The sequence below is a fragment of the Gambusia affinis genome, linkage group LG08 (genome assembly GCF_019740435.1).
Source record: "Gambusia affinis linkage group LG08, SWU_Gaff_1.0, whole genome shotgun sequence".
In the NCBI taxonomy this organism is placed as follows: domain Eukaryota; kingdom Metazoa; phylum Chordata; class Actinopteri; order Cyprinodontiformes; family Poeciliidae; genus Gambusia; species Gambusia affinis.
In genome coordinates this window covers 1,501,392-1,526,961 of record NC_057875.1, presented here as the reverse complement: position 1 = coordinate 1,526,961, position 25,570 = coordinate 1,501,392, and the positions used below count along the sequence as shown (strand labels likewise).

At 41.2% G+C, this 25,570-nt stretch overlaps 1 protein-coding gene and 1 long non-coding RNA gene across 4 annotated transcripts; one reads left to right on the top strand and one right to left on the bottom strand.

The window, feature by feature from the left end:
• Window positions 1-6,523: 6,523 nt before the first annotated feature.
• On the top strand, window positions 6,524-25,045 carry LOC122835426 (protein arginine N-methyltransferase 8-B). 3 transcript variants are annotated; one of them, XM_044124500.1, is made up of 10 exons: window positions 6,524-6,967; window positions 10,698-10,940; window positions 12,848-13,003; window positions 16,628-16,691; window positions 18,010-18,152; window positions 18,450-18,537; window positions 19,530-19,645; window positions 21,110-21,260; window positions 23,789-23,910; window positions 24,295-25,045. In XM_044124500.1, the coding sequence occupies exons 1-10, from the start codon at window positions 6,899-6,901 to the stop codon at window positions 24,376-24,378; spliced, it is 1,236 nt and encodes a 411-aa protein (XP_043980435.1). In that variant the 5' UTR covers window positions 6,524-6,898; the 3' UTR covers window positions 24,379-25,045. The 3 variants fall into 3 exon arrangements, with proteins under 3 accessions (XP_043980435.1, XP_043980434.1, XP_043980433.1); XM_044124499.1 differs by having other exon boundaries at window positions 10,695-10,940; XM_044124498.1 differs by lacking the exon at window positions 6,524-6,967 and having other exon boundaries at window positions 10,431-10,940.
• On the bottom strand, window positions 7,858-23,771 carry LOC122835427. The gene is made up of 5 exons (XR_006371308.1): window positions 23,240-23,771; window positions 22,614-22,751; window positions 14,591-14,797; window positions 13,594-13,822; window positions 7,858-11,166 (listed from the first exon to the last, which is right to left on the bottom strand). It is a non-coding gene; the product is annotated as an uncharacterized LOC122835427 (long non-coding RNA).
• Window positions 25,046-25,570: the final 525 nt, after the last annotated feature.

The following is a 25,570-nucleotide window of genomic DNA, read 5'->3' as shown; positions in this document are numbered from 1 at the left end:
GTCCAGCCTTATCTGATGTTTTCCTTTCACTGAAAACAGAAACAGTACGGTGTCAAGCTGCAAGTCGGAGAGCTTGGTGATGAACCCAATGAAGAAGTTCATCTGTCTGACTAGAGAAAAAGTTCAGGTTCTTATCATTTCGACCTTCAATTTCCCCTCTAAACACACCTCACTGTGAGGAACAGAGAGGCCCTTAAACTGTCACGAATGGAGGAAATATCAGATTATTTTTAGCCTTTTATGGTCAGGTGTCCCTCAGTGCTATTGTTATGGATTCACAGGGGCTCCTGACTTTTATGAGAGCCGTTATGTGGACGATGTGGCCTTTATCAGTGAAGCTCACAGTGCTTAGATAAGATTTATGTGGCATCCTGATGCCTCAAGATGGAGGATCGGATTTCATATGATTCAAGAAAATGTTTGAGACGCTCAAAAAGATCCACTCAACACGAGAAACAAAGAGGAATAAAAATGCTTTGAAGTAACATTTCTAAATAAATATTTGTGAGTAACATGGGCTAATATCTGAAATTCCTTGATTGGATCTGTAGCAAGAAGATACAAAGAGACTGGAACGTTTGATCCAGGATTACAGTCCTGATCTGAAGGACTTTGAGTTTGGGTTGTGAATTTTTATTGCGTTTCTGTGTTTAGGGTTGTGTCCTCATAAGGCATGTGGAGTGAAACGGCAGGCAGGACGGCGATACGGCAGGCAGGACGGCGATGAGGCAGGCAGGACGGCGATGAGGCAGGCAGGACGGCGATGAGGCAGGCAGGACGGCGATGAGGCAGGCAGGACGGCGATGCGGCAGGCAGGACGGCGATGAGGCAGGCAGGACGGCGATGCGGCAGGCAGGACGGCGATACTGCAGGCAGGACGGCGATGAGGCAGGCAGGACGGCGATGAGGCAGGCAGGACGGCGATGAGGTAGGCAGGACGGCGATACGGCAGGCAGGACGGCGATTCGGCAGGCAGGACGGCGATGCGGCAGGCAGGACGGCGATACTGCAGGCAGGACGGCGATGAGGCAGGCAGGACGGCGATGCGGCAGGCAGGACGGCGATGAGGCAGGCAGGACGGCGATGAGGCAGGCAGGACGGCGATGAGGCAGGCAGGAGGGCGATACGCTGCTGCTCCTCCTCCCTCTGATCTGAATGTCAAACCCAGAACAAGATCTCCTGTCCATCATCCTTTGTCATCTGCAGCCTGGAGAGTCGGGAAGATAGAAGCCAGGCAGCTTATCATGCTGAGCCATGTCTGGGCCATCATCATCATCATCATCATCATCATCATCATCATCATCATCATCATCATCATCATCATCATCATCATCATCATCATCATCATCATCATCATCATCATCATCCTCACAGTTTACACATGGCTGCGTCTGTCATCCGTTTCAGCTTTCACACATTTACAGTTTGAACAATTTCAGGCAAACTGTGACTTCAAAACACCCGACAGCAATTCTGATTTAATCCATGAAGGGACGATGAGCTACACCTTCTGGTTTTTAGATGACCGATCAATAGTTTAAGATTACTTATTGATTAGAACAATGTACGTCTACAAATGTTTAAACATCCCTGCTGAGAATGTGAAGCAACACTGAATAAATATAAATATCCAACCGTTAATTCATGCAGTGGGAAAAAAAACAAGTGATTGTTGCAAATAACTTTCCTATTTTTAATTATCAGATTTAAAGTATTCAGGAGAACAAAAACTAGATTTTTATATTTTTGGTGTGTATTTTTCTATCTGGTGAAGTTTCTTGCAACAAAAAGACTGAATTATCAGTTAAAACATGCAAAACCTATTTACCTTTTCAACATAAAACATGCAATATTTTAATGACGAGCAAATTTATAAAGTTTTTTGTGGAAAAGGGATCTGAAGACTGTTATAGGGCCATAGTATAAAGTCTGTCTCACATTAGACTCAAGAAAAAGGTAAACTTACCTTTTCTGGGTCGATTATTTTCTTTTTTCTAATCAAGCCAGGAATCAACCTTTCAAGAATACACTCACTGTATTTAGTCAGGTTAAAGAAATTATTTCCTCCAAGTTGTTCTGGGCCTAAAAGTCACTAAATGATTATCATCTTGTTTACTTTGAAATTAATAGAAGCAAAAACATGGTTAATAAAACATATACTTTATATAACTTCACATTTTCTCTTGTAGATATTTATCAAAAATGATGAATGGTTCAGACAGCCTGTGTGTGACATTGTGTTTCCTCCAGTCTCTCACTGGTTCCTGGTTCCTCTGCAGAATGACCCGCGCTGCTTAAAGTTCACCCTCATCATCCTCATCTTGTTTCCAGTTGGACACGGAGCTTAAATGATAATTAATGAAGATAATTATGATTGTGTTGGTTAATGGAGACGCAGCTCAATCAACCTGTCAGGAGAACAGAGGTTCTGCAGAGGTGAGGGAGGAATGAATGTGAATGTTTTCTCCAGAATGAAAGAGTTTGCAGCCCTTCTGTTGGCAGAATGTCAGCTGCTGATCACAGTCAGGTGGACGTCAGTGATTCTTCAGCATAACTGATTAATAGCTGTTCTTGTTCAAGTGCAAACATAACACCAAGCCCAAGATGATTAAAACAAATTAAACAGGAAAACAGAAGATTCAGCCAAAAGACATTTATCCCTCCACCTCATTTCTTCCTCCACAGAGGATGAGTAGTGCAGGAAGCCGTTTGTAATGTTTCAGTTAAAAACTAAATTCAACTATCTGAGTTATTTAGGTGTTCATTTTCAAAGTCATATTTTCACCATGTTATTAATTGATAACGTTTCAAACTAAATATTTAGTTTGTCCTGCCGTCATGTTCTGTCAGGAGGAATGACCCAAACTGTGATTTTTAACATAAAAAATCAAGTTCTCTCCCTCATTATTTGGTAATCTAGCAAATATAATGAATGAGAAAGTTCTCAAAGCTCATTGTAATTGATTCATTCCTTAATCTCTCTTGTTTGTTCTCAGGTTTGTAGAACATGAATGCTCTCTCAGGTTAGCGTGGCTCTGACAGCAGCACAGTGTGGGTTTCTCATCCCTCTGGATGAAACCAGAGAGCACTAATGGAGTAATGGACCACACTCTGACGTTTTACAGTTCACTCAGTGTGCAGTCCCAGGAAAAAGAAAGTACACCCCGTCAGTCCCTTTATGCTGCGATGGAGAATGAAAGCTGACACTTTGCTCCCCAAGCTGGATAAGAAACGTTTGCCACGGGGCGTTTTATCTGATGTCTGCAGACATTTGGAGTCTGGAGCTTCGCCACATATCACTGTTCTTCCTCACAACTCTCCGGATAGATTCCTTATTGATCAGATATGTGCTGTGTGGCTCATGGATCCTAAGATGAAAGGAAGCAAACTAATCATGTGAAAAATTCACATCAACGTTGTTCACATCACCTTCCTTCATGATTTAAGATTGTTGAAATGGAATATGAACGATATGAACAAGTTTTCTCAAACACTTACAAGGAAAACGCCTGAGTTAGAACAAATCTGTGATTGGAAAATTACAGTCAAAAATTAACAGCAATAATTTGGGTTATTTAGATTGGCATAGAAGAAAGAAATTGGTGTTTATTTTTCAAAATCATATTTTAACCATGTAATTCATCAATGTCAGTTTCAAACAGGCACTTTGTCTTTAGTCTGTTCTTACTTAAAGCTGGAGCAAAATGTTTAAAACCATGAGGAGAGGTGATGGAGGCAACTTACTCCAACCTGATGGAGCTTTAGACTGAAATATACAAAGTCCAGTTTCTTTTCAACTTTATTCCCAGCAGCAAAAATTATAACCGTCTGTAACAACCTTCAATATGTCAGTTTTAATTATTCAGTGTTCTAATCCAAGTGCCTCAAATGGCCCCTGAGCCTCAGTTTGGACACCCTGGTTCAGAGGATTTCTAACCAAACTGGGATGATGAAACTGAAAGAGTTGGAATAAAAAATCTGCTGAAGATTTTATTTGAACTGTCTGTAAATCTGAGAAATAAGCCGTTTATAATTTATAAAATAAACAATCATGTTTTCACCGTTATGTTACTGTAGGAGGAGAAGCAACCATGTCCAGTCCAGAACCATTAAACAGACTCAGCCTTTCATGTGTCAGTCGTCTTATTATTACATGAAAAGCTGAAGGTCTAAGTGATGACCCATCCTCACCTCTCTTCTCAACAATAAGGTTCAATCAGCTCTGAACAGAACGAAACCTTCTCTTTTTTAAAAAAGATTTTTAAAATCCCACATTTACAGCAGAATGTCTGACAGGCTGCTGAACCGAACACTGCAGGGAGAATCGTTACTGAGCTCAGTTTGGGTTTCTGCTCTGGAGCCACAAATCAAAGAGCTGCCAAATCTTTCATGTTCCACATTCTGAAGATGAAAAGTTTAAAACAGATATAATATGGAAACAAACAGGAGGAGCTCCGTCTTTATCTGAAAATACAGACAGGAGACCAGGAGACACATGAGTGAGACAGGATGAAAGAACCAGGAGAACCAGGGGAACCGGGAGAACTGGGAGAACTGGGAGAACCAGGGGAACCGGGAGAACCAGGGAAACCGGGAGAACCAGGAGAACTGGGAGAACCGGGAGAACCAGGAGAACCGGGAGAACCAGGGGAACCGGGAGAACCAGGAGAACCGGGAGAACCAGGGAAACTGGGAGAACCAGGAGAACTGGGAGAACCGGGAGAACCAGGGGAACCGGGAGAACCAGGAGAACCAGGAAGACCAGGAAGGCCAGGAGAACTGGGAGATCAGGAGAACCGGGAGAACCGGGAGAACTGGGAAACTTTAATAAGCAGATGACCATAAATTAAAAACCATCATCTTCTAGCAGCTGATTGACCTGCATTGTCTAAATTTGGTCACTTTAAACGCTGCTGGATGCAGACGGAGAAATTTCTAAGCTATGAGAAGAATCCCCAACGTTTTGTCACGTAAAACAGAAAAATGATAGTTGATAATCAAAGGTTGATTTTCCATCCTGAAGGGTTTGGTCTCGTTTCAGACAGCAGGACAACATGGACTCTCTGTAAACGACCTCTGAGGAGAGAAGTCTGATGGGTTGCTGCGTTTTCCTGCATCTTCTGCAGGCTTCCTCCTAACTCAGAGGGAACATCATGAGTTATTATTAAACCCACTGTATTAAAATTTAAAATGAAAAACTGAACTTTATGATAAAGTGCACTCTGACAGCTCAGCTCTTCTGCATTTCTGAGAAACAAAACAGACGTTAGAACATTTTTCCTGACAGAGTAAAGCACGCTGTGTTCCAACCTCTGCGGCGATCCGGAGCCAGGCTGGCGAGGCGGCACGGTGTGGGCGACAGAACCGATGGCCACCGTTCTATCTTGGTGCCTCTTGGATATCTGCTACCCTCTCTGATGAATAATGGAAGAAGCGGTGAGCGGTGTGGGCGGCAGAGAGGGATGGCCTCTCCTCAAAATAGACATCAGTGCAAAAATGCAAAATATCTTACAGATGAGATGGATGTGACCAGATCTGGAGAGCATTCAGCTTCAGAAGCAGAACTCTGCAAACAAGTTGTCTTAACATGGATCTGTCGTGTCAAATCCTTTCATACAGCAAATAAAAACATTTCCACCCCTGGACTCAACACTCTGTGTTCCTGTAGTTCATGGAGCAACATCTGGTAGAAGGGGATCAGGCCAGGGGAGAGTAAACTGGAACTGCACAATAGGTTGCAAAAATCCAGCTCTGCAAATCACCCTGACCATACCACACTCATCACAAAGCATGGTGGTGGCAGCAGCATGCTGTGGGGAAGCTTTACTTCAGCAGGAACAGCAAAGATGGATGGAGCTAAATCCTGGATGAAAACCTGGAGGTCCTGTTTCCAGAACAACCACCAGATCATGTGTTAGAATGGCCTAGTCAAAGCCCAGATCTTAAAATCATGAATCTGTGACAAGACCTGAAAATCACAGTCTGAGGAATACCTTCAGTTCCAAGTAGAAAGTTCTTCTACTTTCATTCCTGAAAGATCGTTCTGCAATGGAAGAACACAGAAATGAATGCCACACTTTTCAGATTTTGTTTTGTAAAACATTTGAGATGATAGATAGATAGATAGATAGATAGATAGATAGATAGATAGATAGATAGATAGATAGATAGATAGATAGATAGATAGATAGATAGATAGATAGATAGATAGATAGATAGATAGATAGATAGATAGATGATCAGAGACTCTCCCGCTAACTTCGGAACCCAGAAAAGTCTCTCTCTCTTTCTTTCTCTCCCTCTCTTCCTCTCTCTCTCTCTCTCTCTCTCTCTCTCTCTCTCTCTCTCTCTCTCTCTCTCTCTCTCTCTCTCTCTCTCTCTCTCTCTCTCTCTCTCTCTCTCTCTCTCTCTCTCTCTCTCTCTCTCTCTCTCTCTCTCTCTCTCTCTCTCTCTCTCTCTCTCAGCAGAGCTGAGACTATTTTTAGAAACAACGTTGCGGTGGAGGAATCATTTAAACTGAGGATAAAACATCGGCTTGGAGCGGATCTGCTGCTTTTTGTCTGGTATCTTCCGTCTCCAGTCTGCGCTCCTGCGGTCATGGGACAAGATGCTGCCGCTCCGCCGAGGCGCTCCTTCCTCTGCTAACTTTTGCGCCATGGAAACCGCCGCACTTTGTAGAACCGGTGGCACCTTTGCGCTCTCTGGGACTTCACTGACTTTTCTTTTTGTCTTTTTCAGAATGTTAGAATATGTTGAGATGTTTGCAGCTTGGAAGATCGCTGGGAACAGGTAGAGAGCGCTGGGAATCGCTCTCTACCTGTGAGAAACTAAGCTCTCTAAGAGTTGCGACCTGAAGGTTTTTCTTTCTACTTTCAAGTGCACATTTTCGCGGGCTCTTATGGGAATTAGACACTCGTCTCGCTGCATGCTCCTCAGGAGAAAAATGGCGGAGTCTGAGAGCGGTGAGGTAAGTGTAAAAAAAAAAAAGGAATTTGATTTTCCTGGGAAGTAACTCGGATTGTAAAAATCCCAGCAGGGAGTTAAAGGCGTGAAGAGCCATCCGCGGTGGATGTTGCAGCACCGACTGACTGTCCGGGGGTCAGGCTGTCGGTCTGTCTGTCTGTCTGTCTGTCCAGGCGTCCTGCGGAGCTTCAGACATTAAAGAAATAATTACATCGCTTCAAAATTCAGATGCGGTAGAAATGAGAGACAGCAGATCAGGAGCATCCAGCCTGCCAAACATCAGCATCATCACGCATTAAAACAACGTGAAGGTTTGAGCAGCTCAGGACATTAACAGGACGGGTTGGACCTCCAGAACATTCAACAGAACCGTCCGGCTTCAGTCAGTCCGCTGGGAGTTGCGTGCGCTGTCCAGGGTACTGCGGTACTCTGCGGTGGAGGAGCAGTTTGATTAATGGAGAGCAGAATTTCTTCTTCTCTGGATGAGTTTGGTTAAAGATGTGACCTTCAGCAGCGCTGAGTGTTAGAGGTTACAGCCTCGTGTTGCTGCGTTTCTGCATTTTTCATCACTAAAAGTTCAGTTTCACAGATTAGAGATTCTTTCTGTGCAGGAATGATTTTTGATTTCAGAGAACCAAAGAACCAAACAGGGCAATAAAAATATAATAATAATAATAATAATAATAATAATAATAATAATAATAATAATAATAATAATAATAATAATAATAATATCAGCAACTTTTATAGTTCAAAGAGCCAAAAAATATATAATTTTACAAAAGGCAACTTTTCATTTTTGATGAATAATTCATAAAGGAAGTTTATTGTTAAAGATATAACGTTGTTTTTAAGATTTTAATATACATCAAAACATGAGACATTTGCAAAGGGAGGGTGGATACATTTTATGTGTCTTGGAAAATTATATATATATAAAAGAGTTATGTTTTACAAATGCATGTTATTCTTATTACAGCTACATTAAAAGAAAATGTTTTTAATAATCTCAGTCAAAGTTATGAAAGGCCATTGTGGAAAGTTCAAAGAGCCACTAGCAGCTCCGGAACCACAGGTTGACAAACCCTGTGAGAGGTTAACAAGAAGTAGAGCAAATTATTAAGTGGAAGGAAAATGATACACTTCTTACAGACAAACATCTTAAAATGATCAAATCTGGAAAATCTCACAAAGATCTGTTCAATCAAACATCTAAAAATAGAAACAGTGTTACAGATGGTGTAGATCACAATGTGTTTAAAAGGCCTAGTCAAAGTCCAGTCAATCTGAAAGACTGTTAATTTCTCTCCTTTCAGACAGAAGAATGGGAAAAAAGAAACGTTATATTTCCCTTCAGATTCTCAGCTCCTGATTTTCTGTGTTGTTAAATTTCATCAAAGCATGTTGAGCTTTTTGGTTGTAAAGTGACAAAATGAGGAAAATGTGAAGCCGTCTGATCACCTCTGAGCTTTATGTAGAAAACTGATTGAAATCTGATCTAAAGCCAGACTGATCCACAGATCATCATCATTTACCGTGTCAGAATGTCTGTGGTTTTAAATTAGACCAACTTTAACAGGCAGAATGAGGTTCTGTGTTGTGTAAGAGAAGAACGGACAGAACTGCCCTTCTCAGATAACCAGCCTCACCTCTCTGCAGCGCTGAGTCAGAAATAGAAGCATAAATGTGTTTATCTGTTCTGAGGGTCAAAGGCAGATTGTTCCACCTTCCTCTGTCTGTTTCTACAGCTGCTCTCCTCTGGCTCCACTCAACGGATCGCACCATAAAGCCTCAAAACTACCAGACTCATTAGATCCTCTGACTCAGCAGATTCATTTTAATGAGTAGTGACTCTTATCTGGTTATCAGTCTTTTTGTTTTCCTTGGATGTCAGAGTTTAATCTGAAACAGCACGGCCTATGACAAACCTTTCTGATCCAACATCCTATGGGTTGATTTAAATAGATTGATCACTTTGCATCAGGCTTCAACCAGGACTGACATGAAAATCTGAATCCAGATCTAATCCCAGGATTTCTCCTGATGAACAGCTGTTCACCCTCAACCTCAACTCAAACTGTAACCTCTCAGACCAATTTTAGTTCTAAAGCAGCTGTCCACGTCTACAGTTTCACACATTTAATTCATAACTGCTGTCCTTGATTAAAACATGTCTGTTGCTGTGGATCTGATCAGAGTGGCTGCTGTACGCTGATGTAAGGCTGCGTCCACACAGCCGGTCCTGATGCTCAACTCTGATTTTGTTGAAATCAGATTATTTTTTTTAATGGTTGTTCATACTAATGAATGATGTAACCACAATCAGACTTCTGTGATTAACAATCCCAACGCAACCCTCATGCACAGAAGAGGAAAGTAGATGCCACTCAGCAGCACTCCGTTTACTCCAGTAAAGATGGCCGCCGTCTCTAGGTGGATTGTAAAGTTGCTGAGAGCAACAGCAAGGTCAGCAGATGGTCATCAGATGGTCAGCAGACGAAGGAAGCTGATAAAGCTAACAGCTAACAGCAGGGGCCTTTAGTGGAGCTTCAGCTTCTGATCCGGTTCTGTTTGGATGTGGAGTTGGACCAGGAGTGGTCGGTTGAGATGCGATGCGTTCACTGACTCAGACGGCTTTCATCACTTCAGCATTATCATTTCAGCCGTAGTTTATGTCCAGATTGACCGTCTAGCTTCTGCTGCTGGAGAATTATGATGGAAAAGTTGGATAAAATGCAACATGATGCTTCAAACACAATTTAGTTCCACATGTGGAAGTGGAACAGGTCATTTTGGGGGAAAAACCCCATTGGACATTTTGCTGCTGGAGGGACTGGTGCACTTCATAAAATAGATGGCATCATGAAGGAAGAACAGTCTGTGAAAATGTTGAAGCAATATCTAAAAATCATCATCCAGGGATGTAAAGACCAGGTTGGACTCAGCATGGAGCCAAAATGGCTTCTGGACAATAAAGTCCACGTCTGGAGAGGCCAGCATGCCGACCTGAGCTCAGGACCAGAGAAAGTTTGTAGGCGGAGCTTAAAGGAGCCAACAAGCCTGACCCAAATAGAGCAAACTACTGAGAGAAGAAAACCAAAACCAGCCAACTCAGAGTTCAGAGGTGATTCTACCAGTAAGGCAGAAAGTTCTACATTTGGAAAATATTGAAGAAAACTCTCTCATTATTCAGGTGTTCAGTAAAAAAGATCATTTAGATAATTCCATCTTTATAGCTTTCCTGTTTTTATGCTGCTGGAAGAACGACTCAGAAAATACTTTAGCTTAAGATGGAACAACTCCAAAGATCAGAGGAAGTAGGTGGAAAATGTTTTCCTTCCTTTGAAAAGGAGATTTAAGTTCCTCTGCTGAGAGGCTGAAGCCTCACTGTTAGTCATGTAAACTCCATCTTGCCAAATATATGTTTTGGGTTTTTTTCATGTATTTTTAGACGCCTGGAAGTTGGAATGAGAACAAACAGCAGAGGAGCTTTCTGGGTTGTTCTGGGATGCGTTGTCTCTGTTTGTCCAGATTTGTCCTTAAAGCAGCTCCTCCTGTCCGGCTGCCAGTCGCAGCATCGTGGCTGCAGAACGTTCTGCCTGCTGCTGCAGACTGACGCACTTCAGGAAAGCTGCTCCTGTTTTCTCTCAGTACTTGATGAACTCATCAAAAGGTTGTCTGTTGTTCTCCGTCTTGAAGAAACGTTTGTCTTCTTCTCTTGTTTTTTGAAGCAGCCTCAGTCCCAGCCGGGACCCGTCCGCATTATTCCGTCTCAGTCAGCGCAGCCGACCTCGCTGCCCAAGCCTGTGCCTTCTGTCCAGCCTGCGTCTCGGCCCGCTCTGCCTCCTCACACCCCCCACGCCGCCGGCCTGCCCAGCTGCCCCGGCCGGGGCAAGATGGCCAAGTTCCTCAACCCAGACGAGATGACGTCACGGGACTACTACTTTGACTCTTACGCCCACTTTGGGATTCATGAGGTAAAACGTGGTTAATCAGTTAATTCATGATTCGTCTAGGAACTGAACACTGTTTCATGTTTGCATCAACTTGGGTTATTCATGAAATGTTTTTGATGTTGTTGCCTTTAAGTATGACAAAAAGGCAAAAACAGAAGAACTCTTCCTTGGCCTGTAGAAGCTGTAACAGAGATGAGCTGTTTCACTAAAAACCACTCAGCGTTTCTTCCACCAGTGGATCTTCATACTGTAAATACGTAGAAAAGAAAATTCACAAATCGGTTGAATTTATGGACACGTTTAAGGCAGTAGCAGCTTTATCCAGCAAGCAGAGAGCAGCACATGCAGACTCAAACGTGACCATCCAGTCCACAGACGTGGTTCTGGCTGCAGCCACAGATGCATTAGAGCGCCGTTTCTAAACCAACAAATCTGATGTAGTTAATGGTGTTACTGGAAGAGTGCAGAATGATTCAGCTCCAAAATCAGTTTTCTATAATAATGGAAATTTAAATATCTTCATGTGTTCAGAATAAACATTCACTCTACTAATTCCTAATGTAGTATCAAATAAGGAAATATTTGATGGCTTTTATATTTAACTTTGCAGTTTTTCCATAATATATGCAACACAACGCACTTTTCAGATTACTGTTCCTCTCATTTTTTTCTTTTGCATCTAAATTACATTATTTACTATTATTGTGCATGAAATATTTCTGATGCAAACAGATCTATCAGAAACCAATACAGTACACTTTGCAGAAATTCATGCATCATATGTAGTTTATTAGTGGGAAACTGCAGACAAATTATTTAAACTCCAGTTATTTAATTAGCCGCTCTGGATTTGTATATAGATTGTGAATAAAGCCTAAACTTGTGTTTCCACATTTAAACCTCAAAAATACAGTGAGAGCAAAAGTTTTGTGTCATTTTCCCCTTCAATGCCTTAAAATATTATTATTGAACCAAAGTTTCTGTTTGCTTTATTTTAGTCCAGTTTCTGTTTAACTGCAGCAGCTGCACATTAAAGCTTTCAAATGTCTTATTATAGATATACAGAAACCAAATCTGAAATCAAGAAATGCAAACAAAAATACTTTAAAGCTGCTTTGCATGCTCAATAATACATAATGTTTCTGCAGATACGACCTTTTCATTCCTTATTTAGGAGTAGTTATGTCTCTCTGCTGCGTTGCAGAGTTACATAAATCCATAACTGTGTGATTTCTTCGTAAGGCCAGTCTCCACACTGCTTCTGCTCCTCCTCTTTAATGTTCACAAGCTTTTAACTCAGACCTTTCTGTCATGGAGGGCGTTAGAGATGGCTGAGGTTGTGATAGCTCAGCCTCTTCAAAAGGCCACAAATCTTAACCTTTCCTCTAACAAGCTGCAGCACCTCAGACAGTCTGAGCTGAGATCCATACAAACTTCTACATTTGATGAAAAAGGATAAAAAAGCAGAATTCTTTCTAAAACAGATAAAGCAGCCAAACTTTGTGCATTATAATCACGTATTTATCTCTGTCTGTGCTCATATCTTCTTCTTTCAGCTCAGATCCTTTCCTCAAATTAAAACCAGGAAGTTGTGAAGGGAATAAAAATAAAAAAATGTTCCCATTGTGACCTGTGAGATGAATATTTTATATTTCAGGAATGTAGGTCAGGCATATTTCTGTCACTTTAGCATGTCGGCACTGTTAGAAACACAAAGGCTGAACCTGCTGGCTCACAGCGCATCCAGACATTAAATATGGATTTAAATGAAGCACACAGCTGAGAGGAAACAGGGAGATTAGCTGAAAGCTGTGCATTATTCCTCACTGCTCCACTGTAGATATGGCAGCAAACAGCCAATCAGAGCCAAGCGTTCCCTCTTAAAGGTTTGGAAACATTCCTGATCCTGACAGTTTGGTTCAATTCAGGAAATGCTGAAGGATGAGGTGAGGACGCTCACCTACAGGAACTCCATGTACCACAACAAGCACATCTTCAAGGACAAAGTGGTTCTGGATGTGGGGAGTGGGACGGGGATCCTGTCCATGTTCGCCGCCAAGGCCGGAGCGAAACACGTCTACGGGGTAAGAGGCGAGTTTCCAGTTCTGTTCAGATTCAGTTTCCTGAACCAGGAAACATCAAACCTGCTGATTCTGAGGCAGGAAGTTGGAGCTTTGATCTTTAATCACTTTTCAGCTGTTTATACAGTAAAATTTTGAGTTTTTGCAAGAAAAAATATTTTCTATTTTATTTCTGTCTATAAAATGAAAAAGTGATTTAGTTCATACTTTGATTTGAGGAAGAAGATGAAGAGTTTTCAGACCATTTGCATGAAGGAACATAAAAATTAGGAAAATAATTCTGACCTTTCCTCCTTTTTGAATCCGGTTGTTTTCAGTTGAACCTGCTGTGTCAGAATTTGTTGCACATTTGAAACATTCCTCTGATCTGCAGCTGATTGTCTCTGCTGTTCTGTTCTGTTCTGTTCTGGAGCAGAAGTAATTTGGACCCAAGGCCTGTCTGAGAATAACCGCAGCATGCTCTCCCCTGGCTGGAGATGATCATGTGGAGCTTATTTTTGACTCCATTTCTATCCACCAGCTTCAGGGTAGATGTGATTAATTTGGGTTTTTCTGAGCTGCTGGTTGACATTCTGCTGTTTGTGTGACTTTACCTCCAGCCTGCTCTTTGTTTGCCTTCTCATTCAGCTGTCTCTTTGGGTTTCTCATCTCTCCGTCTCCGTCCTTGTCGTTCACCCCCAGTTGATGCACTTTGATGCTTTTCACATCTGCGCTGCCCCTCCTCCAGGTTTATGGAAAGTTCAGACTTCAGAGATGAGTTCAGCTTTAACTGAGAGGATGTAGACTTTACCGCTACGCTGTCTGCATGTCGATGCATTAGATCTGTAATGATGTTGACATGTTTTAACTGCATCAGTTCTGTGAATCAGTCAGTTCAGCTCTGAGAGCAGAGGCACAGAAATGACACTTCTAACATTTTAAAAAGGACTCTGCCAGTCGAGTCTTTATAAAATCTCAGGAATAAAAGGTTTTTAATGTGTAGCAATTCCTAAAAACCTATTTAATTATTGTTCTTCCTTGATAACCCTCAAACCTGTTCTCCTCAATCAGTTATTGACACCGACAGAACCGCTGCATAAGCAGACTTCAAAATAAGGGCATGAATTTAAATGTCTAATTGAAGACTTTTTAACAGTCATTGACCAAAACATCAAATTTCATTCACCTGAAAGTTCATAAAACAGCCAAGAAAATGAGTGTTTTAGGATTTATCTGGAAGAATTTACTAGGGAAGCTAAGTGTGCAAAATCCTTTCAAAGTTAACAAAAATGCTGAAATGCTAAACAAAATTTAGCTTTGCTATTAGCACACCTGCAGACGTTGTATTGCTGCTGTATTGAAGATATGCTCTATGAAATGAAATCTGTAAATTTTCCACAAATAATTCAAAGTCATGTTCAAAAGAGATGAATCCATAAATACTGATGTGTGACTCCTGGATTTGTCAGGTTTTTTCTTTTCTCTTTAAGTCTCTGAGAAAAACAAGAATTTGGAACAAAAGGAAACTTTAAAGTATTAAGTTGAGCAATTACACAGAAACTAACAAACTAATTGTTGTTTATGCTGAAACACAGCAAGCACAACGTTCACCTTGATGAACTTTATTCAGACGAGTCAAAGGTCAGCAGAAGGGAACAGAATTAGAAAGGCGCTGAGCGGCGCTGAGCGGAGCCTCCAGGACCGACCGCAGTGACGGTGAGTCTTCATGGCACTCAGTGGATGTGTGAAAGAAACAACGCCTCAGTTTCTCCAACCAAGTGTGATCCTAATGGATTCATGGCGGATGGCGCCGCTGCACTGAATCAGAGAGAAACAAGGAATTACTCACAAGGTTTCTGGCATTCTTGGGTTTATCACAGAAACACACACACACAGCTAGAAGCACACACACACACACACACACACACCGAGCATGCCACATGCATTCCTAATTATTAATGCAGCTGTAGTTTATTTCGCTCCAGAAGCTTGCTGCTTCAGGAATGCCGTCCTGATCTCCGCTCACTCAGAGGAAAACTGATGACCTCTGATCCGAGTTTCATCTTCATTTAATGCAGTCAGGTGGAGAATAAGATCAGAACCAGCCCAGGATGGAATATCTAACATCTCCATTCCTCAGTTTGCTGCATGTGAAGCGTCAGACCTCACACCTCCATGAGCGTACGCCGTGCAGCCGAACACTTTTCATTTGGCATCCGGTCGCCTCAAATGAGTCCCAACTCGACTTCTTCATTTTATGGACCAGAACTTCTATGGTCCACTTCAGAATCTTTTGGGTGAACATGACCAGAAATATTGGGTCTTCTTGTATTTCACTAATAAAAATCCCTGACGTAAATAGAGCAGATGATAAAACAACTAATCTGAAAAATATGTTTGGCTTTTTTTCATCTCAAGAACTGATTAATAGCATTTTACCAGAACTTTTAGGTTACACACTTTTGTTGTTACACACTGTTGAGTGTGTAACAACACACTCAAAAATTAACAAATAATTTGGGTTATTTAGCCCATTTTTATAAATAATCCAAATTATTGCTGTTACTTTTTGACTGTATAACTTTATAAATGGCACCACACATTATGATGGCACCTCTTTATATGGCATTCAGGTGAATGATTGGCAGGATGAAAATAAAAACAAATATTAATAAAATATGATTAAACTATAATAATAAGTCAAGCAAAGTGTTCACAAATAAAAAAGAAATCAAAACCACTGAACAGTTGGGATACAGACAATATTCAGTGAAAGAAGCTTCAGAAGATTAAAATCATTGATGTCAGAATGAATAAAATAAATTGAGAAGAGGAAATAGTCAATATTAAGTATTTGTCTAGTTGCAGTTGCTCTGACTTTAATGTTCCTTAATGAGCCTCGGCAGCACTACAGTCACCGCGACAGTAACTTCTCCCCCGTTAAGCGTTTCTCCCTCTGTAGTGTTTTACCTCTCCTCTACTTTCAGCCTGACTGCAGGGCATTTCCTGCAAAGCTAAACCAGCCGCAGTGCACAATGTCAGAAATAATCCCTTACCTGCTGCTGTCAGGCTCTGCATGTTTTAAAACGTAACTTTAGCAAGACCGCAAAAAAAATAAAAAAATAAAAAAATAAATCCTTTGGATGGGTTTTTAAATATTTGTAGATGGTTGGAAGCTTTTTTCCCCCAGCTCAGTAGACTGCAGTAGTTTCCTATTTTACATAATAAAGACAAGTTTCAGGAGGAAATGATCTCCTGTTAGAAGACAAACTCCTCACTAACTGAGCTCAGTTTCATTAATTTTATGCAAACCAACAATCGTTCCATCAAAAACCCAAACAGAGTGAACATGCCATGGTGGCGTTTTGAATGGGACCAAAATGCAGACAGGAAGTCACCAGGGTCACGATGGTGAGAACTTTAATAAAAAACAGAAAGCAAACTTTCACAAAAAATAAAGACACTTTTAAAGCATCCCAGTTTAAAAGCTCAGCTGATTTAACCCAAAATGTTCCCATAAAAGCTTCTAGCAGTATTATACGTTTTCCAGGCACATAGTGCCATTTTATAATAAGATTGCTATGTTACTGTCAGATGTTATAAAAATGTTCTGTTGGCTTTAAACATTCAACTTTCTGTTTCTACCAGATCGAGTGTTCCAGTATATCAGAGTACTCAGAGCGGATCATCAAGTCCAACCACCTGGACAGCGGTAAGCGTTTCCTGACATGCTCTAAACTGTTTCTGGGTCGTAGAAAATTCCTCATTTTCCTAAATTTAAACCCATAATAACCAAAAAATTACATCTGAAAAAGGTGAGTTTGTGACGTCATAACATTTCCAACATGGAGGAGTGTCAGTTGAGCTCGAGCAGAAGTTCACGCCTCACTGTGTTATGTTTGTTGAATTTTACACAGAACATCAATAGATTTTAAACTGTTCACTGTAGAGCTACAGCAATGCATTCTGGGTACAGAATAAATGCCATTTCCTGGGTCACAGGTGGAAAACGAGAGGAAAGGAAACACAACTGCCGTGTAAACACTCCAAAATGTCGGCATGGATAGAAAAGTTTACTTTCATATTCATAACCATTGATAAACAAAACTTCATCACACTTTATTCAACTCAAGCTTAACAAAACAGCCAAGTAAATTAGTGCTTCAGAATTTATCCCCAAAAATAATTTAGGTAAACTACCAATGCTAACCAACGTTAGCCAGAATGCTAAAGCACGCAACAAAAATGTAGCTCTGCTATTAGCGGATTAGCAGAAGTGTGACCAGCACTGGCCACTAAAAAACTGCTTTAAGTAAAGTCAAGTTTCTACACATGCACCTGAAAATCTAACAGTGTTGTTCTTAGAAAAGACAAAGACATGAAGATTAATGGATCAATTCATCAGTCACTGTCATAAAAATTAGTTCAACAAAAAGAGGGAAGGGAATCATAGAAATGTGATGCAGAAGAATAGAAAGTATGAAATAAAAGTGACTTCATTAATAAGATCAGACCTCCATGTTACTCTGTCGTTACTCCGTTGTGTTAGTTTGTTCAGAGAAGCTTTCAAATGTCATAAATTCATGCAGTTAATCCTTGAAGTCCTGCAAAACAAAAAAACCCAAAAAACTAATTCCCTGCAAAGCCACTAGCAACACACCAGCTGAATAATCGCTCCTGTCAGCAAATGTCTTATCTGTCCACTTATGAATAGTGAATTCACTGCAGTCATTTAGAGAAGCAGCGTTAGCCGTGTGGAGGAGCAGGAAGCAATCAGAGCAGAGCTCGCCTCATTCTGCCAGTCGCTTGTATCAACACAGACAGAAACAGTAACTCTTCACAAAATCAGAGCAAACACACCAAGTCAATTATTTTTCAGAACAGCAAAGATCCAAATCTCCACCGTCGCCTCCAACTGGGTCAGATTCCATCAGAGCTCTTCTCCCGTCTTTTCCATTAATTCTCATTCTGCACCCAGACACCTGCTACCAAACACCACCGGCTCCCTGTACTCCCTCCGTGTGTTTCAGTTATCACCATATTCAAAGGAAAGGTGGAGGAGGTGGAGCTTCCTGTGGAGAAGGTCGACATCATCATATCTGAGTGGATGGGCTACAGTCTGTTCTACGAATCCATGCTCAACACCGTCATCTTCGCAAGGGACAAGTGGCTGGTAGGGCATCCAGATCGCCTACGTTAAAAATGCCTCTTGGTTTGATACATCAGGCTGTAAGCGACCAGATTCCATAATCTCAATTGGTCTTTAAATAAAAATAATATTTTGAAAGAATGGATTTATTGTCATGTAAAGGTGAAAAGCAGTTTGATTGGATTCAGCTCGATCGCAACAGAGAATGATTTTATAAGTTCTCTATTCCATCGCAGTATGAAAGGGGAGGTAAAAATGTACATTAATAATTTAAAAGTTATTTTTCTTCCAGTGTATTTTTTCCTCTGTTCTGTCACACAGAAGGCTGGTGGACTGATGTTTCCGGACCGAGCCTCCCTCTACGTGTTGGCCATCGAAGACAGGCAGTACAAAGACTTCAAAATACATTGTAAGAGCATCGCTCCGGCTGCTCTGCAGTCTAATGTTTTCCCTCCTCATGTTTCCTGAGAACCATTTGGCAGTTTTGACTCTAAAAACAATCAGATGATGGATGGACAACTATAAGAGCAGTTTGGGTTTGGCTCTCCTGCAGAAGCTTCCCTCGGGCTCAAGCCTGGGGGGCCATAACTGACATCATGGATCAGCAAACCCCTCCATCCCGTCCCAAACCGCCCAGGAGGATTGTGGGTGAGTTTATTAGAAGACCCAACCAGCACAAGCAGCTGACTGGCCTCACGTCTGCTCATGAAGTTCAGACTCTTCGCTGCAATCCGCCGTGATTCTGGGATGTAGATCGTCACACTCTGATGTACTCCAACTCTTTTCCCCGGGCGATGCGCCCAAAAGACCTTTACGCTGACTAAGAAGTGGTGTTTGGAGGATTTCTGTATTCCAGGAGCCTCCGGTGATCAATGCTGCTCCAAACTCTCTCAGATAAGTAGACAGCAAGAAATGCAAATATAGTAAATCATGAAATCCCTCTGGGCTGCTCCGACCTGTTCATCATCGCCAGCTCTCTTCTGCACTCGGGTTTTCTCTTCTTTTGGGTCATGAAGGAGTTGCTTGCTCACATGTCACCATAAGGGCTTGTATGAATAATTTATGGGATAACTTAGCTCAGCCAACAAGGATTTGCGACACAAGATTGAAGTCAGACTTTAATCAGACCCTTGATAACAGAGTGTTGCCCAACAAAACGGGACTTTTAGTGCGACACTCTGGAAAGCAGTCCAAACTGTTTGGAGGTGTATCCAAAGAGTCGTAGATCACACGACTCTGGCCGTCTCCTCCCGTCTCCCGTTGTTTCCCAGATGCAGCCGGGCTCTGCGCTGCGGTTTTCCTTGAGCAACAAAACGACTTCATGTGTTTGTAATAAAAGTTGAAGACAACAAGTGAAACCAGGTTGTGGAAATAACTCCATGATGTCGTCATCTTCACCAGGGTGGGAGAACGTGTACGGCTTTGACATGAGCTGCATCCGAAACGTGGCCATGAAGGAGCCGCTGGTGGACGTGGTGGACCCCAAGCAGGTGGTGACCAACTCCTGCCTGGTCAAGGTTAGTCTGGGAATAAAAGAGGCTTCATGAAGGCTGATTCCTGCTAGGCAGTAACGCAGTGGTGAGCACACTACCACTGATGCGTTAGCAGAGCTAGGTTTTCGATTAGCGCTTTAGCCAACATTGAAAACATTTAGCGCTCTCAGCTTCTGCAAATTATTTTCCAGAAGGAAAAAATGCTGAATTAAACTAATTGTGCAAAGCAGAGTGGGTCAAAACTCCTTCACAGTGATTAAAAAGATTCACCAGTTGAAACATTTGATGGAAGCTGCTGCAGCATTTTACAAGTTTTCACTGTTTATTTTCTGCTGTCGTATAAAAATGCTGAAATGATTTGAAAAGTGATTCTGGTGTTAGTTTTGTTTGGTACAAAGTTTGTTTTATGATTAGAACCCAGCATAAAACCCTGAAGCATTTCTTTAGTTTGTTACTAAACTACATGAATTATTGAAACTCCTGGATCTCTCATTTCACTTTGGCTGCAAAAACAAACAAAGCTGGATTCTCCAGAAATATAACATTATTAAATATCTGTTTATATCCCACAAATACATAACAAGTGTTGTTTGTGATATGAATCAGTGATTTTTATAAACCTTTCTGTATTGCTCTAAACTCTCAGTTCCACTCCAGGCAGTAAACGCAGCTAATAAATAACATTTTCAGCTGATAAACATCCTGCCAGGCGTTGTGTTTGACCTTGGCGTGCGGCGCCCTCTCACTGTGAAATCCTCTCATCGTGCTGCTGCTCCCTGCATGACGATCGCAGCCCGTCTCGTTCTCATCGCCATGGAGACCTTCTCATTACCGACACTGATTACAGCTGTCTGAACTCACCCAGACCTTAATCAGTCTGGGAACAGAAATGTTTTAGTCTTCTTAGGTTTTTAATTGGATGTTAATCCGGACTTTGACTAGGCCATTCTACTACATAAATCTGCCATTGCATCTCTGCCTGTGTGTTTCTCAGATCTTCTGCAGCATTTAGCAGATTTTCTTCCAGGATTGTCTTGGACTTGACTCCATTCCCATCCCCACAGCATGATGCTGCCACCACCATGTCCCCTGTGGGTGTCTTTATTCTATAATGTTCTCCAACTGAAAATAGTTAACTTTTATTTCACCAGGTAAAACATTGCTATATACAATGTAAGCCTGGGAGTGCTAAAGCAACCTTAAAGTGGGCAACATTACCTGCATACATAAATGGATTTTATTTTGGCGTACCTGATTAAATGGGGTTTGAATGCATGGCAATTTTCAGATTTCTATTTACAAATCTCTTGAAAACCAGGTTTTTCTTTTCATTCCACGTCACACTTCTTTCAGGTTTTGTGTTCAGTTGCATAAAATCCCAATAAAAGCATAAAATCTTTGGTTGTAATAAGAAAACTGGAAAAGTCCAAGATTAGAGTCTCAGTGTCTTTCTGAAGGTCACTGCCCTGAGAATCTCTGGTGTTTCAGGAAGTGGACATCTACACAGTGAAACCTGACGACCTCTCATTCACCTCAGCCTTCTGCTTACAAATCCAGAGGAACGACTACATCCATGCTCTGGTCACCTACTTTAACATCGAGTTCACCAAGTGTCACAAGAAGACTGGATTCTCCACAGGTAGGAGATCGCTCTGTGCAGGACTGAACTGTAGAGCTGCAGAGATCCAGTCACATCTCACCTCACTGACTGATGAATCAACATGAAACTATGGACGAGTCATTTTACTCTCTGAAATCCAGAATCATTTATGAAAACAGAATTCAAGAAGTGGCCAGATTTGGTCCAGTTACAGGAGAACTTTGGTCAGACTGGAGCAGATTCAGGTTTTTATTGGACCTGGTTTGGAGCAGCGGAGAAAAGATCATTTTTCTCCTTATTGATACGTTTACTCACAGAGAAACACAAAGATCGATTTTATTGAAGTTCATGCTGTTAAGGATCAACATCCAAACATTTTTAGTTGGAATTAATTAGTCAAAACTGGTGTGTGGCTGACCTCTAGTGGTGGAGGTGGAGAAGACAGTTTGATTAGATCTTTGGCAGATGATGGTTTGGATTTTCATGAGGTAACATTCACTAAAAATGACAAAGAATCAACTAATGTTTTCAAATGTACAATAATAAATTAAGATTTCAGCTGTTTTTCATTTTTTATGGAATAATTGCACTGAATTTCCTCAACAGAATGACACTAAACTAAACAACATATCAGAAAACAAATCATCCATCCTAAACTTTAAAAGTTCAAATACATTTGTGACACTTTAAAAATATAAACAATATTTATCAAACATTGTTTTCTTTCTCTAAATGTTCTGTAATATTAATGGGTTTAAATCAGTTTTATTTTGCTGAACTGAGAGCCAAAATCTCTTCTGGTCTCTAAGTTTGATGGATTTCTCTGCAGTTTTGCTGGAAATAATCACAGATCTTCTTTTTCTAAACTAAAAGGAAAAGAGAATCTTTTCCTTTTCCTGAGAGACTTTTCATCTCAACACAAAGAATTACTCAGACTCAGCTCTTCCTTCCTGTCTCACTACTTTTCTATTGATTTTCTGTAAAAGATGTTTATCAAACAAGGTTTCCAATGTCAGACCTGAAGACTCACCAGCCAAGAAACTTTAAGATAAAGATCTGAGTTTACACACAGAGAGTCAAACTGGATTCTCTGGAAGCAAAATGCATCAGACTTTTGACACCAGAGGAGAAAAACAACCCAAAGGTCAAAGACTCCGTCTCACGGAAACGCCGAATCATCAACTGCATTAGCATAAGAAGCAGAGCTGAGTTGCCCAAAACACCCAGAGCTGAGCCTGTCCAGCTGCCTGACAGCTCCTTTCATCTCTGAGCTGAGAAAGAAAACGGCCATGAAGCCGAAACAAGCAGGAAAACTGAAAGAAACTCGATTTTGGAGGCTCTGAAGGTCAGAGCCTCCCTGAAGTCTTCAGTGACCGTCGGGTGAACGCTCACCGTGTGTTCTGGCGCAGCAGAGTCCAGGGCTGGCTGTCTCTAGTGAGTCTCCGGACGGCAGCAGAGTCCAGAGAAACTGATCAGAGATCTGTAGAACCGAACCCAGCCGAGTTCACCGTCAAACCAGAAACAGAACATCTGAAAACAATCAGAGATTAAAAAACACACATGGGATTAATTAAACAGAACCAAGGCAGCTTTTTCTCTCACTTCATTATCATGTGCTGCTTTGTGTCGGTCTGTCAAACTAAATCCTCACCAATCCACTGAAGTGTTTTGGTTTTAAGGCGACAGGTTGTGAAAAAAGATTAAAGGGTGTAAATACGTCTGCAAGCCATTTCCCAGAATATTTTTCAGGAAGATTAAAAGTCAAATAAAAATAATTGTAAGGGAAGTAAAAGGATAAAGTTAAAATTGCACATATAGAAGGCGTCAGTTTTAGGAATCAGCTTTAAGCAGAAGTTTGTTACTGAATGTGAGAAAGTTAGAGACTTTGGTTGGTTTTATGTCACAGTTTCCATCCAAGTACAAATAATATTCAATCTGCTGTCCGTTTGAGTTTTCCTTCCATTGAAGGGAAATTTCTGGTAAATGATTTCTGTTCATGTTTGTTAGCATAAAGTCACCTTCGATTGCTCCTTTGTTCAGATCATGCATTCAGGATGGGTGTGTGGGCGGGGCCAACGCAGCACTTCCTGTTCCTGTATAGGTTCATGATGTCATCAATAGCATCTCTGGGGTCAAATGAAGGGTTTTCTATATTTATTGTCTGTAAAGTAACTTCTGGAGCTGCACTCTGTGGAGTTTTGTGTAGATGAATTTATAAACTAGATGAATAATTTGATTCCTGCTTTTTTGTTGACATTTTATTTCTCAGTTTATAATATTCCATAAAAATAATTAGATATTCCATAAAAATAATTAGATTTTCCATCTGGGAGCTTAAAATGGAAAAATCTTCTAAATAAAGGTGGCAGAAAATATTTGTTAATGTCTGTTAATAAAATCCAGCAAAAAGAAGCTCAGTGGATTCAAACTTTATCACCTTATTTTACAATTCTTTATATCATTTATAAACATTCACTCATCAATAAAAGATCACCTGATGCAGATGAAATAAAAACTCTGTTTTTAGATGAACATTGCAGATGTGTGTTTGTTTGTGTGTGTTGCAGCTCCAGATGCTGCATACACACACTGGAAGCAAACCGTTTTCTACCTGGAGGATTATCTAACCGTGAGGAGAGGAGAAGAAATCGTTGGCAGCATCACAATGAAGCCCAATGAGAAAAACATAGTGAGTGTTGAGTTGAAAGGATCTCATGATCATATTGTATAATAATAACGCACGCCTTATTTAACAGATACTGAGGCTGTTTGCACAGCCAGCAGGTTGTTTGCTGAAGCAGCTGCACTGCGGCTCCTTCAGCAAACAGCAGATTTTACTGTTGACCTTCAGTGTCCTCTCCACCTTTAAGGAACAGACAGACACTGTTTGCTTTCTCCCGCTGCCTGACATCAACGCTCCGTTTATCAAACCCCCGACGCCCCGCTGTTTGGTCAAAGTGATAAACCTAATTGTTCTGCCTCCGTCCTGAATTCCTTTGTGCCCTCTGCTGTGTGTTTGATCAGTGGTTGTGTGAAAAACCTGCCCTTTTTGTCTCTCCATCCTCACTCACAGCGTGACTTGGACTTCACTTTTGAACTGGATTTCAAAGGGCAGCTGTGTGAGGCTGCCATCTCCCACGACTACAAGATGCGTTAGATTGGACAGCGGCGTCCTGCAGAGCGCAACATGGAGGACGGAGACGCAGATTCCTGAGGACAGACGGACGCACAGTGGGACCGGCATCATCATGTCCTATGATGATGATGATGATAAAAGTGAGACTTTGTAAGGAGAGCAGGAAATCATTTTTGCAGACTGTTAAAATTATTCTGAATGTAAAACAAACAGGTCAGTAATACTTTCTAGCACTGATGAATGTTATTGATAATTGTGTTCATGTGAGATGGAGTCCTGTACCTGTAGAATATGGTCTGGATTTGCTCATTTCAAAACAGTGAGTGTAAAAAGTATTCACACCCTGGATGTTTTACCCTTTTTATATTAATTTTACAAAACAATCATGAGCAACAAAATTAGATTTTTTTGATAAAAAAAACTTTATTGTTAACGTGAAAAATTATTTCTACAATGACAAAAACATAACATCAGTGTTCTGCACTGCTAACCAAAAAATGAGTGCTAACCCTAAAGCACTAACTATCTCTGCTAACGCTAAAGCGCTAAACCACCACAGTATTTAGCAGAAGCTAATGAATACTGAAGTTCTAAATTCAGTGAAATTTTTGAAACCCATGCTCTAGATTTTTACCCCCGATCAGGAGGGAGACTCAATGTACACAAGAGATCATTCAGTGAGGCGTCCCAGTGAAATCCAGGACTTTTATGACCCAACTCCACATGGAGTTGGGTCATAAACTGACCCAACTCCATGTTGGTCATAAACATGGAGTCATAAACTGACTCCTGACCCACAGGAGTTCCTGTGGGTCAGGAAGGACGCCTTCGTCAGTGATGTGGACGGCTGTCAAGAAAATGGCTTGGAGGATGTGCAGACAAACGTCAGGGTGGGAGATGAAATGGTGGATTTGCCTGAATCTGTGATTCAGTCAGATGCTGAGAATGGTGAGGTTGATGTTTCTGAAGATACAACTTCTGATGTTCAGTCTGTTTCTGAGCAGGAATCCACACAGGAGATTAACTCTTGGCCACCACCATTCCAGCTTCCCTTTTATGGAGACTCAGGCTGTGGAGAGTGAGACACCCAACCTGTTACATTTATTTAATCGAACGTTTATAAAAACAGTAAATTAGCCTGTTAGAATTAATCTGGAAACAATAAGCTGGAGAAGCTAAGTACACTAAACGATTTCCAAGTTAGCAAAAACAT